Genomic DNA, 14,370 nt, shown 5'->3' on the forward strand with positions numbered 1-14,370 from the left:
AGAAGTAACATTCCACCACAGGCTGAAAAGAGCTGGATCAGTTTTTTCACTGCATTTTGCCAGTGATTAGCTATCCAAGAAACAAAAAACATCCAGACTTTTAAAAATCTGGGTAGAAAGTTAGTTACTGGCTGGGCACAGTGACTCACACCTGTAATCCCAACACTCTGGCGGGCCGAGGTGGGTTGACTACTTGAGCTCAGAAGTTCTAAGACCAGCCTGGGCAACTTGGCAAAACCCCATCTCTACAAAAAAATACAAAAATTATCTGGGCATGGTTATGGCCCCAGCTACTTGGGAAGCTGAGGTGAAAGGACTGCTTGAGCCCAGGAAGTCAAGCCTGCAGTGAGCCATGATTGTACCACTGGACTCCAGCCTGGGTGGCAAAGCAATATCCTGTCTCAAAAAAAAAAAAGTTAATTTCAGATAAAGTCTGTTAGGTTAGATATAATTGCTGCTTTATTTTAAGTCGCAGCAAAGATACCTGTGTTTATTCTTGGGTTTATTTAGAAAATACAAGGTTACAAAGGGCTTCCAAAAATCACTACTAGCAGTAAGATTACAGAGGCGATGAAAAGTGATAAGGAAGTAGGAAGAAAACCAAAGAAAGACTGATGACTGAATAAAATCTTATATATGTGTATAGCTCAGAAATTTGAATACTGTATCCAGGAGTCTACTTTCTTTTCTTCAACTTGTAAAAAATTGTGGTAAAATACAAAAAACATAAAATGTTCTATCTTAACCACTTTTAGGAGTACAGTTGAGTGTTATTAAATATATTCACAATGTTGTAAAACCATTACCCACCATTCATCTCCATAACTCTGTTCATCTTATAAAACTGAAACTATGGCCCTTTTAAGTCCCCACTGCCCTTCTCCCCAGTAACCACCATTCTATTTTGTCTCCACGATTTTGGTTACTCTATATACTTCATTTATGTCAGTGGAATTACACAGTATTTGTCTTTTTATGGCTGGCTTATTTCACTTAGCATAAGTCCTTAGGATTCATATAATTTGTGGTATGTATCAGAATTTCCTTTTTTTTTTTTTTTTTTTTGAGACAAAGTCTTGTTCTGTCATCAGGCTGGAGTGCAATGGTGCGACCTAGGCTCACTGAAACCTCTACCTCCCAGGTTCAAGCGATTTTCCTGCCTCAGCCTGCTGAGTAGTTGGGAATACAGGCGCGTGCCACTACGCCCAGCTAATTTTTGTATTTTTAGTAGAAAAGGGGTTTCACTATGTTGGCCAGGCTGGTTTCAATCTCTTGACCTCGTGATCCACCCGCCTCAGCCTCCCAAAGTGCTAAGATTACAGGCGTTGAGTCACCGTGCTGGCCTTTCCTTCCTTTTTAAGGCTAAATAACATTCCAGTGTATGAAAATATCACATTATGCTCATATATTTACCACTGATGGACATTTAGGTTGCTACCACATTTTTGCTACTGTGACTAACCACTGAGCCAGGCGCTGTGGCACGTGCCTGTAGTCCCAGTTATGCACGAGGCTAAGGCAGGAAGATAGCTTGAGTCCAAGATTTCAATGCCACCTGGACAACATAATGAGACCTCATCTCTTAAAACTATAATAGGCCCACTTGCTCCCTCCTGCCAACTGGCTGACCTGAAGAACTGGAGGTGGCAGCAGTTAGCCTGCATCTGAGGTTCATGGGCAGCAAACCCCTGCTCATGCACCATGAATGATTTTGCCAAAGGAGGTTTCACTGTAGTGGATTATGTCTTGTTAGAAGATTGCCCTAAGGTGGACAATTGTGCCACTGCTCCTCAATTTATGACCAACAATTATGTTTGCATGACTCAGCTTAACTGTGATGGGGTGGGTATGCAATATAAAGATTACATCTAAGTGAGAGAAATTTAGCAATTCTTGTGCTTCTGAGATAAGTCTGAAGAAATCACAACATCTTGAGTTGATAGAAGATACTGTGGATTTGGCAAAGAAAGCTGCTGTAAGTGGTAGAAAAATGATTCATTCCTTATTGGAGGCTTATTGAGAACTGGTTATAAAATAGAAAATAAAATACTGGCAATGGAAGCAGCTTTGAACTGGGTAAATAAATACATAGGCAATATAATAATTCTAACTAAATTAGGATAAGCTGATAATTGTTGGCTTATGTTAAGTATTTTCTTTAGTGAATATAATTAGAACGTAACTGAAGTTCTAACAGAAAACTGTAATTTGCTGATGAATGTAAAACCCAAAGTTATACAGACTGCATAGAGCACAGACAACTAATAAAAATAAAAGGAAATGAAGAGTTTTGCAAAGGAAGACTTGATATAGTTCTATTACACCAGAGCCACTGAATAGAGACCAGAAAACCACTTTCTTTATAGTAACTGAGCTCTTTGTTTTCTTCATACTGAACAGTTTAGAACACAGTCCCATGGTATAAAATGTGGAAAATACAAGAGTTTAAAAAGAAAATAAAAATCACCAGTAATCCAACCACCTTGGAGAATACTGCTATATTAGTTATGCAACTGAGTTACCAATGTTATGCAACTGAGTTACCAAGGTTGAGATGTTTTGAAGGATGCTAGATCTGGGAATCTGGCTGAGCAGCTGCAGGGACAGCTGGGGGTAAAGCAACCACCCTCCCCCAGTTTATGCAAAGATGTACTCCTCAGCTGTTCCACAAGGCCAGGATTCCTATCTGCTGTCGTTGAAGCAAGAATTAAGACATACAAAGAGAATAGAAATGGAACATTTTAAGCTAATACTAGAAAAGAAAGAAATAAAGATTAATATTCAAAATGGCAAGATTAATATGGCAAGATGAGTATCTAAATGGTAGACAGGTGCAGTGAGATCACATCTGTAATCTCTGCACTTTGAGAGGCCAAGGCAGGAGGACTGCTTGAGGCCTGGGGCTAGAGACCAGCCTCTTTAACACAGTGAGACGACCCTTGTCTCCATGAATATATATGTATTTAAAAGGATAAAACTAATAATACTATCTCCTACAACATGGCTGTGATTCTCCTGGGCACTTTATGTGTATTAACTTTTAAAACTAGAGTTTCTGCTATTAGTCACTATAAGAAAGTGGTAACAGAATAAAAGGGAACGTGAAAGTTTAAAAAATTTAAAAATACATGGCCCAAACAGTTAATCAACATTTCTGAGAACATGATTATCCTTACAGGACACGCAGATTAAAAACTACAAGTTTCTCTTTCATAACCATCAGATTGTCAAAAGTTTAAAATCTCTTCCGGGCATGGTGGCTCATGCCTGTAATCCCAGCACTTTGGGAGGCCAAGGCGGGTGGATCACCTGAGGTCAAGAGTTCAAGAACAGCCTCGCCAACGTGGTAAAACCCCATCTCTACTAAAAATACAAAAATGACCTGGGCGTGGTGGCAGGCATCTGTAATCTCAGATACTTGGGAGGCTGAGGCAGGAGAATCCCTTGAACCCACGAGGCAGAGGTTGCAGTGAGCTGAGATTGTGCCACTCTCCTCCAACCTGGGGAATAGAGTGAGACTGTCTCTGCCCCACCAAAAAAAATAAAGATAAATAAATATCTCGTAATATCAAGTGTTTGAGAGAATATGGAACAAAGGACACTCTCATACTTGACTGAACAAAGTGTAAACTGGAACAATCACTTTGGAGAGCAATTTGACAAGGTGAAAATGTACATACTTTTCAGCCCACTTCTAAGCTCGTATCCTCTATGATGTGTACTCAAGAAGAAATGTATTAGCCTTCATTGTAGCATTATTTCTAAGAGTAAAGAAATGGAGGCTGGGTGTGGTGGCTCATGACTGTAATCCCAGTACTTCGGGAGGCCAAGGTGGCTGGATCACATGAGATCAGGAGTTTGAGACCAGCCTGCCCAACATGGTGAAACTCATAAAGATACAAAATTGGCTGGGCGTGGTGGCGCATGCTGTAATCCCAGGTACTTGGGAGGCTGAGGTAGAATAATCACTTGAACCCGGGAGGTGGAGGTTACAGTTAGCCAAGATTGGGCCATTGCACTCAGGGCACCAAGAAGTGGAAACAACGTAAATGTCCATCATAGGGGGAATGGGTATATTGTGGATAAATTATCGTATATTCATACAATGGAATTCTATATGGCAGTTAAAATGAATGCAATGTTGAGTAAAAAAGCAAGATGCAGAATGATTTGTACACTATGATGTCATTTGGTTAATGTTTAAAAACATGCAAAACAATATGCCTATCTACAGACTGTATTAAAAATCAAGGGAGTGGCTATCTCTGGAGAGAAGAGGAAGGAAAAGGGACTGAAGATGGGAAGAATGGTACACAGTGGATGTCAACTCTAATAAACTTCTGCAAAAAGAGGTGAAGTAAACATAGCAAAAGGTTAATTTCTTACTAAGTTGTACACAAGTGGATGTTCATTTTGGGTTCATAGATGGGCATTCATTTTGTTACTGATATTCTCCAATTTTATGTATACTTGAAATATTTCATAAAAAGCAAAAATTAAAGTGTAATTTAAGACACACATGATAAAAGAAAAAAAAATACTAAAATAACAAATAAAAAGGTCGTATCATCTGCCAACAGAGGTGACTTGACTTCTTCCTTTCCAATTTGCATGCCTTTTAATTCCTTTTTTTGCCTAATTGTGCTGGTTAGGACTTCCAATACTACACTGAATAGCGGCAGTAAAAGCAGGCATCTTTACCTTTTTCTGATTTTAAATGCTTTTGGTCTTTCACCACTGAGTATGATATTTACTGGGAGTTTTTCATATAAAGCTTTTATTACGTTGAGGTAGTTTCCTTTTATTTCTAGTTTGTCAAGTGTTTTTATCATGAATTTTGTCAAATGTGTTCTTTGTATCAATTGAAATTATCATGTAGGACTTTTTTCCTCCTTCACTCTGTTAATGAAATTTTCATTGATTGATGTTCACATGTCAAGGATCTATTCCAGGAATAAATCCTACTTGGCCATGGTGTATAATCTTTTTAATATGCTGCTGAATTTAGCATGTATTTTGTTGAGGATTTTTACGTCACTGTTCAAAAAGGATATCGATTTGTAGTTTTCTTGTGCTGTCTTTTTCTTGCTTTGATGGGTAATGCAGGCCTCACAGAATGAATTAAGAAGTGTTCCCTCTTAAATTCTTTGGAAACAGAATGAACAGAATTAGTGTTCATTCCTCTTTAAATGTTTAGTAGAATTCACCACCGAGGCTATCAGGCCCAGGCTTTTCTCTGTTGGGAGATTTTTGAATGTTGACTTAATCTCCTCACTAATTACAATATAGTTCTATACACATTTTAAATTTTCTATTTCTTAGTGATGTAGTCTTGTTAAGTTTTGTGTTTCTAGAAATTTGTCCACTTCATCTAGGTTATCCAATTCATTGATGAACAATTGCTCTTTTTTTTTTCTTTTTGAGACACAGTCTTTCTGTGTTGCCTAGGCTGGAGTGCAGGGTCCCAATTTTGGCTGACTGCAACCTCCACCTCCCCAATTCAAGTAATTCTCATGCTTCAGTCTCCTGAGTAGCTACAACTACAGGCACATGCCACCATGTCCAGCTCACTTTTTGTTTTTAGTAGAGACAGAGTTTCGCCATGTTGCGCAGGCTGGTCTCAAACTCCTGAGCTCAGGCAATGCACCGACCTCAGTCTCCCAAAGTGTTAGGATTACAGGCATGAGCCACTGTGCATAGTATTCCCTTATAACCTTTTTTATTTCTACAGAATTGGAAGTAATGTCCTTTCACTTCCTTTTTTTTCCCTTTGAAACAAGTTTCACTCGTCTCTTAGGCTGGAGTGCAATGGTGCGATCTTGGCTCACTGTAACCTTCACTTCCCAGGTTCAAGTGATTCTCCTGCCTCAGCCTCCTGAGTAGCTGGGATTACAGGCATGCACCACTATGTCCAGCTAATTTTTGTATTTTTAGTAGAGACAGGGTTTCACCATGTTGGCCAAGCTGGTCTCGAACTCCTCACGTCAGGTGATGCAAGCACCACGGCCTCTCAAAGTGCTGGGATTACAGGTGTGAGCCACCACGCCTGGCCTTCACTTTCACTTCTGATTTTAGTAATTTGATCTTTCTTTCCTTAGTCCATCTAGCTAAAGCTTTGCCAATTTTGCTTATCTTTTCAAAGAAGAACCAACTTTTTGCTTCTTTGACTTTATTGTTTTTCTATTTTTTATTTCATTTATCTCTGCTCTAATCTTTATTACTTCTTTCCTTTAGCTTTAGGTTTAGTTTGTCTTTTTTTTCTAGTTATTTAATTTGTAAGGTTAGAGTGTTGATTTTAAGATTCTCTTCTTTTGTTAAAGAAGTTTTTTTTTTTTTTTGACATGGAGTCTCACTTTGTTGCTAAGGCTGGAGTCCAATGCATGATCTCGGCTCACTACAACTTCTGCTTCCCAGGTTTAAGTGATTCTCCTGCCTCAGCCTCCTGTGTAGCTGGCACTACAGGTGTGCACCACCATGCCTGGATAATTTTTGTATTTTTAGTAGAGATGGGGTTTCGCTACATTGGTCAGGCTGGTCTCAAACTCCTGACTCTCAGGTGATCCACCCACCTAATCCTCCCAAAGTACTGATATTACAGGCGTGAGCTGCCTTGCCTGGCTGAGACAAGGTCTTGGTACGCTGCCCAGGCTGGCCTCAAAATCCTGGGCTCAAGCAATCCCAAGTGCTGGGATTATAGGTATGAGCCATTATACTAGGCCCCTCTCGAAATCATTCTTTGATTTAAAGTCTGCTTTAGGGCCCAGTATGGTGGCTCACGCCTATAATCCCAGCACTTCGGAAGGCTGAGGCAGGCAGATCACTTGAAGTCGGGAGTTTGAGACTAGCCTGAGGAGATTAAGTCAACAAAAATCTCCCAACAAAGAAAAGAGGCAAACATGGTGAAACCCACTCTCTACTAAAAATACAAACATTAGCTGGGCATGGTGGCAGGCACCTGTAAACCCAGCTACTTGGGAGGCTGAGGCAGGAGAATCACTTGAACCAGGAGACAGAGGTTGCAATAAGTTGAGACTGCACCACTGCACTACACCCTGGGCGACAGAGCAAGATGCCATCTCTAAATAAATAAATGAAAATAAAAGTCTGTTTTATCTGATATTAGTATAGCCACCTCTGCTCTTTTGGTTACTGTTTGCATGGAATAGCTGTTTGCATCCTTTCACTTTCAATCTATTTCCGTCTTTTTTTTTTTTTTTTAAATCAAGATGGGGTTTCACCATGTTGGTCAGGCTGGTCTTGGAACTCCTGATCTCAGGTGATCCGCCCATCTTGACCTCCCAAGTGCCTGGATTACAGGTGTGAGCCACCACACCCAGCCCTATTTCTGTCTGTTGGATCTTCAGTGAGTCTCCTGTGGATAGCATATAGTTGTATCATGTCATTTTTCTCCATTCTGCCAATTTCTTATCTTTTGATTGGGAAGTTTAATCCATTTATATTTAAAGTAGTTATAAGGAATTTCTGTCATTTTGATATTTTATTTCTATATCCTTATAGCTTTGTTCCTCATCTTCCTAAATTACTGTTTTCTTTTGTATTTAGATACATTTCTTTTATTTATTTATTTATTTATTTATTTTAAGATGGTGTTTCACTATGGTGGCCAGGCTGGTCTTGAACTCCTGACCTCAGGTGATCCACCCATCTCAGCCTCCCAAAGTGCTAGGATTACAGACATGAGCCACCACGCTCGGCCTTTAGATACATTTCTTTGGTGAAATGTGTAAATTCCTTTCACATTTCCTTCTCTATATATTATAGATATTTTCTTTATGGTTACCATAAAGATTACATCTAATATCTTAAAGTTAAACATTCTATTTTTAATTAATACCAGTTTGACTTCACTATTATTCAAAGAATCTGCTCCTTTATAGCTGCCTCTACCCTTTTTTTTTACTGATGTCACAAAAGCCATCCTTATATACTGGGCCCCTATTAGTTATTAGTTTATGCCCCTAAACATAAACTAGTATTTCATTCAATCATGGAGTGGGAGAAATGAGTCTGTGCTATGCTGCCCAAGCTGGTCTTGAATTCCTGGGTTCAAGCAATCCTCCCACCTCAGCCTACTGAGTAGCTGGGATTACAGGCATGTACCACTATACCTGGTTCTTTTTTTTTTTTCTTTTTTCATCCAGCCCAAAATGTCATACCCAGTTCTAATAATTTTTTTAAATGTATTAATCTCTTAAATTATGTACAAATAAAATGTGGGGCTACACTCAAAGTTTCAGTGCTAGTTTTTAGGCTAACAATTATCTTTCTAAAAATATATTCATCTCTTAAACTACGGAGAAAACAAAAAGGAGTTACAAGCCATTGTTAAGATAATACTAGCTCTTATAATTATCCATGTATTTACCTTTATTGAGATATTTCTTCATATGGCTTCAAGTTACAATCTAATGTCCTTTCCTTTCACTTTGCAGGACTCTCCTGAGCACTTCTTACAAGGCAGGTCCAGTGGTAACAAGTGTCCTTAGCTGTTGTTTTTCTGAGAATGTCTTAATTTTTTGCCCCTTTTGAAGGACAGTTTTGCCAGATATAGGATTCTTGGTTGACAGTTTTGTTTTGTTTTCCTTTTAGCACTTTGAATACATTGGCTCACTGCCTCCTGGCCTCCAAAGTTTCTGATGAGATACTGGTTCATAATTTTACTGAAGATACCTTTATGTAATGAATCATTTAGTTATTTTCTCTCAAGGCTTTCAAGAGTTTGTCTCTGGTTTTTTAAAGTTTGATTATAATGTGTCTTGGTGACAGTCTCTGAGTTCATCTTACTTGGAGTTCATTGAGCTGTCTGGATGTTTATATTCATGTATTTCATCAAATTTGGGAAATTTTCAGCCATTATTTGATCAAATACAGATTATCCCTGCTCCTATTTTCCTTTTGGTACTTCCATAATGCATATGTTGGTGTACTTAATGGTGTCAAAAATGTTCCTTTAGGTTCTTAGTCCATTTTGTGCTGCTGTTAAAGGAATACCTGAGTAGGTAATTTATGATTAACAGAAATTTATTAGCTCACAGTTCTGGAGGCTGGGAAGTCTAAAATCAAAGTGCCAGCATCTGGTGAGGGCCTTTTTGCTACATTATCACATGGCGAAAAGCAAGACAGTAAGAGAATGAGAGAAAGCAAGAAGGGGCCAAACTCACCCTTTTATAACAGCATCAATCCCACCCATAAGAGTGGAGCCCCTGTAGCCTAAGTATCTCTTAAAGGTTCCACCCCTTAATACTGTAACTGGCAATTCAATTTCAACATGAAATTCGGAAGGGCTAACTTTTTTTTTTTTTTGGAGACAGAGTTTCACTCTTGCCACCCAGGCTGGAGTGCAATGGTGCGATATCAGCTCACTGCAACCTTCGTCTCCCGGGTTCAACTGATTCTTCTGTCTCAGCCTTATGAATAGCTGGGATTACAGGTGCCCACCACTATGACCAGCTAATTTTCATATTTTTAGTAGAGACTGGATTTCACCATGTTGGGCAGGCTGGTCTAGAACTCCTGACCTCAAGTGATCCACTCGCCTTGGCCTCCCAAAGTGCTGGGATTATAGGCATGAGCCACTGTGCCCAGCAGGGATAACATTTAAACTATGGCAGGCTATGTTCACTTTTCTTTAATTTGTCATTCTGTTCCTTAGACTTAATAATCTCCACTGTCCTATCTTCACTGATTCTTTTGCTTGTTCAAATCTGCCTTTGAATCGGGTTTTCATTTGAATTACTGTATTATTCAGCTTCAGAATTTCCTTTTGGTTTAAAGTTTTCTGTTTTTTGATATTTCCATTTCATTCATACATTACTTTCTTGACTTCCTCCACAAATTTCTTAGTTTTTTGGGCATCTTTAAGACAGCTATTTGAAAATATTTGTCTATTAGATCCACAATCAGGACTTTTTCAAAGACATTTTCTGTTGATTTTTTTTTCCTTTTAATGTGCCATACTTTCCTCTTTCTTAGTATGCCTTATGATTTTTTTGTTGAAAACTGGACATTTGAATTTAATAATGTGGTAACTCTCAAAATCTGATTCTCTCTCTTCCCCAGAGTTTTCTGTGTTTTATTTTTATTTATTTATTTTTTTGAGACGGAGTCTTGCTCTGTCACCAGGCTGGAGTGCAGTGGCGCAATCTCGGCTCACTGCAACCTTCGCCTCCTGGGTTCAAGCAATTCTTCTGCCTCAACCTCCCGAGTAGCTGGGACCACAGGCGCGTGCCACCATGCCCGGCTAATTTTTGTATTTTTAGTAGAAACGGGGTTTCACCATGTTGGCCAGGACAGTCTCAATCTCTTGACCTCGTGATCCGCCCACCTTGGCCTCCCAAAGTGCTGGAATTACAGGTGTGAGCCACCATGTGCCCAGCCTTTTCTGTGATTTATCATTGTGTGTTTTGTTGTTTTTGTGTAGGCTATCTCCGTGTTAAAGATCAATCTGAGGTATACATGTAAGTTTTCTTACGTCTTTTCTGAGCCTGCACCTTCCAGGTGCATATGCAGTCACTTCCTATTCTGAATGTGCTAGTCTTTAATGTCTGGCTCTCAAAGGGGAAAAGAGAAAACTAAATTGCCCCCCCCACTTCTTTTTTGAGACAGAGGCTCCCTCTGTCACCCAGGCTGGAGTGCAGTGGCACAATCTTGGCTCACTGCAACCTCTGCTTCTTGGGTTCAAGCGATTTTCCTGCCTCGGAAGCCTCTTGAGTAGCTGAAATTATGGGTGCCCGAGACCATGCCCAGTTAACTTTTTTTTTTTTTTTTGAGACAGAGTCTTTCTCTGTTGCCAAGGCTGGAGTGCAGTGGTATGATCTCAGCTCACTGCAAGCTCCGCCTCCTGGATTCAAGCAATTCTCCTGCCTCAGCCTCCCAACTAGCTGGCACCACCACACTCAGCTAATTTTTTGTCTTTTTAATAGAAACAGGGTTTCACTGTGTTAGCCAGGATAGTCTCAATCTCCTGACCTCATGATCTGGCCACCTTGGCCTCCCAAAGGGCTGGGATTATAGGCATGAGTCACTGCAACCAGCCACAATAGCCCTTTAAATCCTCTGGAAGTCAGTTCAACTGATGGGAAGAGGCCTGCAACAATTAAGGGAAGATGCAACAACAATTGCCTGCAACAATTAAGGGAAGATGCAACAACAATTGCCCCACCTGTCTTTTTTTTTTTTTTTTTTTTGGCACAGGGTCTCACTCTGTTGCCCAGGCTGGAGTGAAGTGGTATGATCACAGACCACTGCAGCCTCAACCTCCAGGGCTCAAGGAATTGCTCCCCAAGTAGCTAAACCTATCAGTGCATGCCACCACATCCAGCTAAATTTTGTATTTTTTGTAGAGACAGGGTTTCGCTATGTGGCCCAGGCTGATCTCAAACTCCTGGACTCAGGCAATCCACCTGCCTCAGCCTCCCAAAGTACAAGATTACAGGCATGACCCACAGTGCCTGGCCCTACTTGTTTCTATGTCTGTACTTCTGTGATCAGAAGCAGCACTCAGTGATCACAGGGTGGATCCCATTATTTCAAGGAAAGGTTCCTCTTTGCTCACCCTGGCTCCCATAAGCTGTGTACAGGTTTTTCTGAGAAACATATGCACAGCTGCTTGTCATGTGGCTTGGCTGGCAGGGAAGGGTGGAGAAGCTGTTACTGTGCTAAGGCCTGAAACTGACTGAAATTAACTGTATTTTATTGTCCAAGCTGTTCCCTGGAATTTGCAAGCCTTGAATAGACTCCTGGATTCCAAAACAGTTATATCAGACAGATTCTGCCAGTGCAATTATTGTCTAGGTAAGGAGACAAGTTCCTAGTGCTTGCTCCTTCCTACAATTCTGCCATCTTCCTACAATCCTCTCTGAGAGTCTACATTTTTAACAGTATCACAAATAATTCTGAGGCAGGTCATCTGTGGACCACAAACTGTAAGAATCTCTCATCAAGAGGGTAGCTACGGTGGTCTATTGCCTTATAAATACAGGGAATTACTGTCCTGGAGGTTCTTTAATAAAGGAGGTCAAATGATAGAGTAATATGTATTCAGGTGGGTTTTCTGAGGTCCCCTGAGAATGTTCTGTCTTGTGAAGAGTGGGAGAGTGTTTCAATTATTCAACAGATTTACTGAGCACCTACTATACTCCAGAGACTGTGCTAAGTTCTAGGGAATACATGGCAATAGGCAGATGGCCAGGATCTAACACAGAAACAGTAAAGGGATGAATAAAACAGAGATTTGAGAACTTTCCTCTACCTGGGATATCCGTGACTTTCACCTTTTAGATAAACAGAAGAGTCAGTAGTCTTACAAGGACCCTCAAGTGGCCAGGAGATAGTACTGCAGTATTTAATTTTCAAAGCAAAGGAATGGCACTGGAACTTTGGTATAGAGGACAAAAGAACATAGAAATTCTAGTACTAGGAAGAAAATCAAAAAAGTCCCTTCGTTTTAAGTTCTGTTGGAAGTATCTGAAAAAGACTTTATTCTGGCCAGACACAGTGACTCACGCCTGTAATACCAGCACTTTGGGAGGGTGAGGCGGGTGGATTGGTTGAGGTCAGGAGTTCCAAACCAGCCTGGCCAACATGGTAAAACTTCATCTCTACTAAAAATACAAAAATTAGCTGAGTGTGGTAGCAAGTGGTTGTAATCCCAGCTACTCAGGAGGCTGAGGTGGGAGAATTGCTTGAACACTGCAGGCGGAGGTTGCAGGGAGCTGAGATTGAGCGCCACTGTACTCCGCCTGGGCGACAGAGAGAGACTCTAATGTCTCAAAAAAAAAAAAAAAAGGCTTTATTCCATTTTACTAACCATTCCTGAACTCCTAAGGATGCTGGGGTGTCTCAGGACCATAGTGAACACCACTGTCTGCAGAAAACTAAGCTGAAACTTTACTAACGTCAGGAATTTTATTCTTTAATTAGATTGATCTAATTTGCTTTCTTTTTCCTAAATTTTGAACATAATAAAATAATTAAAGACTCAATTTAACCAGTCACTGATGAAGATAAATTTTAATGTATCTACTTCTCAGCTTAGAAAGTTTCAAGTCTTAGGCAAGTTTCCAAATGTAGCATTGGTGAGCATTTCCTGGAAATTTCTCTACTGCTTTTAGGAAAAGAAAGGGAATCACGATATTAATGAAACTTCATTCTTAGCTCAGAAACCAAGTTTTTGGTTTCTGGGATAGGTTGCCCTAGAAGGCACATCCTTCATGGAGAAAAGGAAGTATGTAGGTAAGAAAAAGAGATTCCAATGTTTTATGTTTAATGTGTATTAAATAAGGCAACTTCTGTAATTCTCTGATAAAATTCTCAGTTCTTAATAAAAATGTAGTTTCTAATCAAATATATACTTCAATGTTCTTAAGTCTTAAATCTCAGTCAGAGATTTAATTCAGTCCTAAGTCTTAAATCTTTGCCTTAAAGACAGAGGCCAAAACCTCAATACTTACCCACACACATTTTGACATCATTCACAGTGAAGTCTGGATCCGGCATTCTATGAAACAAACACCAGTAAGTATATATGGAAAACGTAACTTCTCAAGTAATGTGAGTTTTTTTTTCTTAAAGTACTGAGAACTCCTCAATCAGACACAGCAATATTCACAATCAGGCTTAAAATTATTTTTAAAATATAGGTGAGTGTATATTTACATATATGCATAGGAAAAAAGAATATATAAATAAATGCATGATTTAGCTAAGGGTAGTAGATTTCAGGAGATTTAAATTTGCTGTTTTTTTTTTTTTTTTTTGGTTAATCTATATTTTCTCATTTACCTCTAATATGAATCACCTATGTATCAAAAGAAGAAAAACGTACACTTTTAAAACTAAATGGGAAATTATTTTCAATTACTACTGTTTTGGGTTATCAGTACCACCACTGTTTATAGTCCTGGGTGTAACAAGGCCATTTTGCAACTATATCCAGCCAGGCTGAAAGCACTTACTTTATTCCAAGTCCATCAGAATTCTTGAAAATCAGAGGATCTCTTAAGCCACCCCGCTGGATATACTCTACATTAAAATCTGTCAACATAGAAAAATAATTATTAGAAATACAGGGAGTATAGTTAAAAAATAGATAAAAGGATCACAAAAAGGATCCTAAGTACTAAGGTATAAATAGTGTTTGTTATTCTGTGTATACAGTTGTGCTGTTAGACAATAAAATATATGCTTATTAAGAAGCATCTCTTAGAAAATATGGAGAGCACATTGAGAAGCAAAGCTTGAGGGGTTTGCCAAGTCTATATATTTCCCCAGGAAATTTAGAGCTTAAACAATATGGGGGTAGTACTATTAATGAGTTATCTCATAAATGCTAAACAGAAATTATCATCA

The 14,370-nt window shown here is 39.3% G+C and overlaps 1 protein-coding gene across 6 annotated transcripts in view; it reads right to left on the reverse strand.

Moving 5' to 3' along the window:
• KDM2A (lysine demethylase 2A) overlaps nt 1-14,370 on the reverse strand; it is a 142,117-nt gene that overhangs the window by 55,433 nt on the left and 72,314 nt on the right. For all 6 annotated transcript variants that reach the window (XM_064364687.1, XM_064364686.1, XM_064364689.1 and 3 more), the window contains 2 exons: nt 13,977-14,055; nt 13,473-13,519 (listed from right to left, as the gene is read on the reverse strand). In XM_064364687.1, coding sequence (XP_064220757.1) covers nt 13,473-13,519; nt 13,977-14,055 — 126 coding nt within the window. The remainder of the gene's footprint in view (nt 1-13,472; nt 13,520-13,976; nt 14,056-14,370) is intronic.

This window comes from Aotus nancymaae, unplaced genomic scaffold, assembly GCF_030222135.1.
Source record: "Aotus nancymaae isolate 86718 unplaced genomic scaffold, 86718_ANA_hifiasm-v0.15.2.pri h1tg000059l, whole genome shotgun sequence".
NCBI classification, from domain to species: domain Eukaryota; kingdom Metazoa; phylum Chordata; class Mammalia; order Primates; family Aotidae; genus Aotus; species Aotus nancymaae.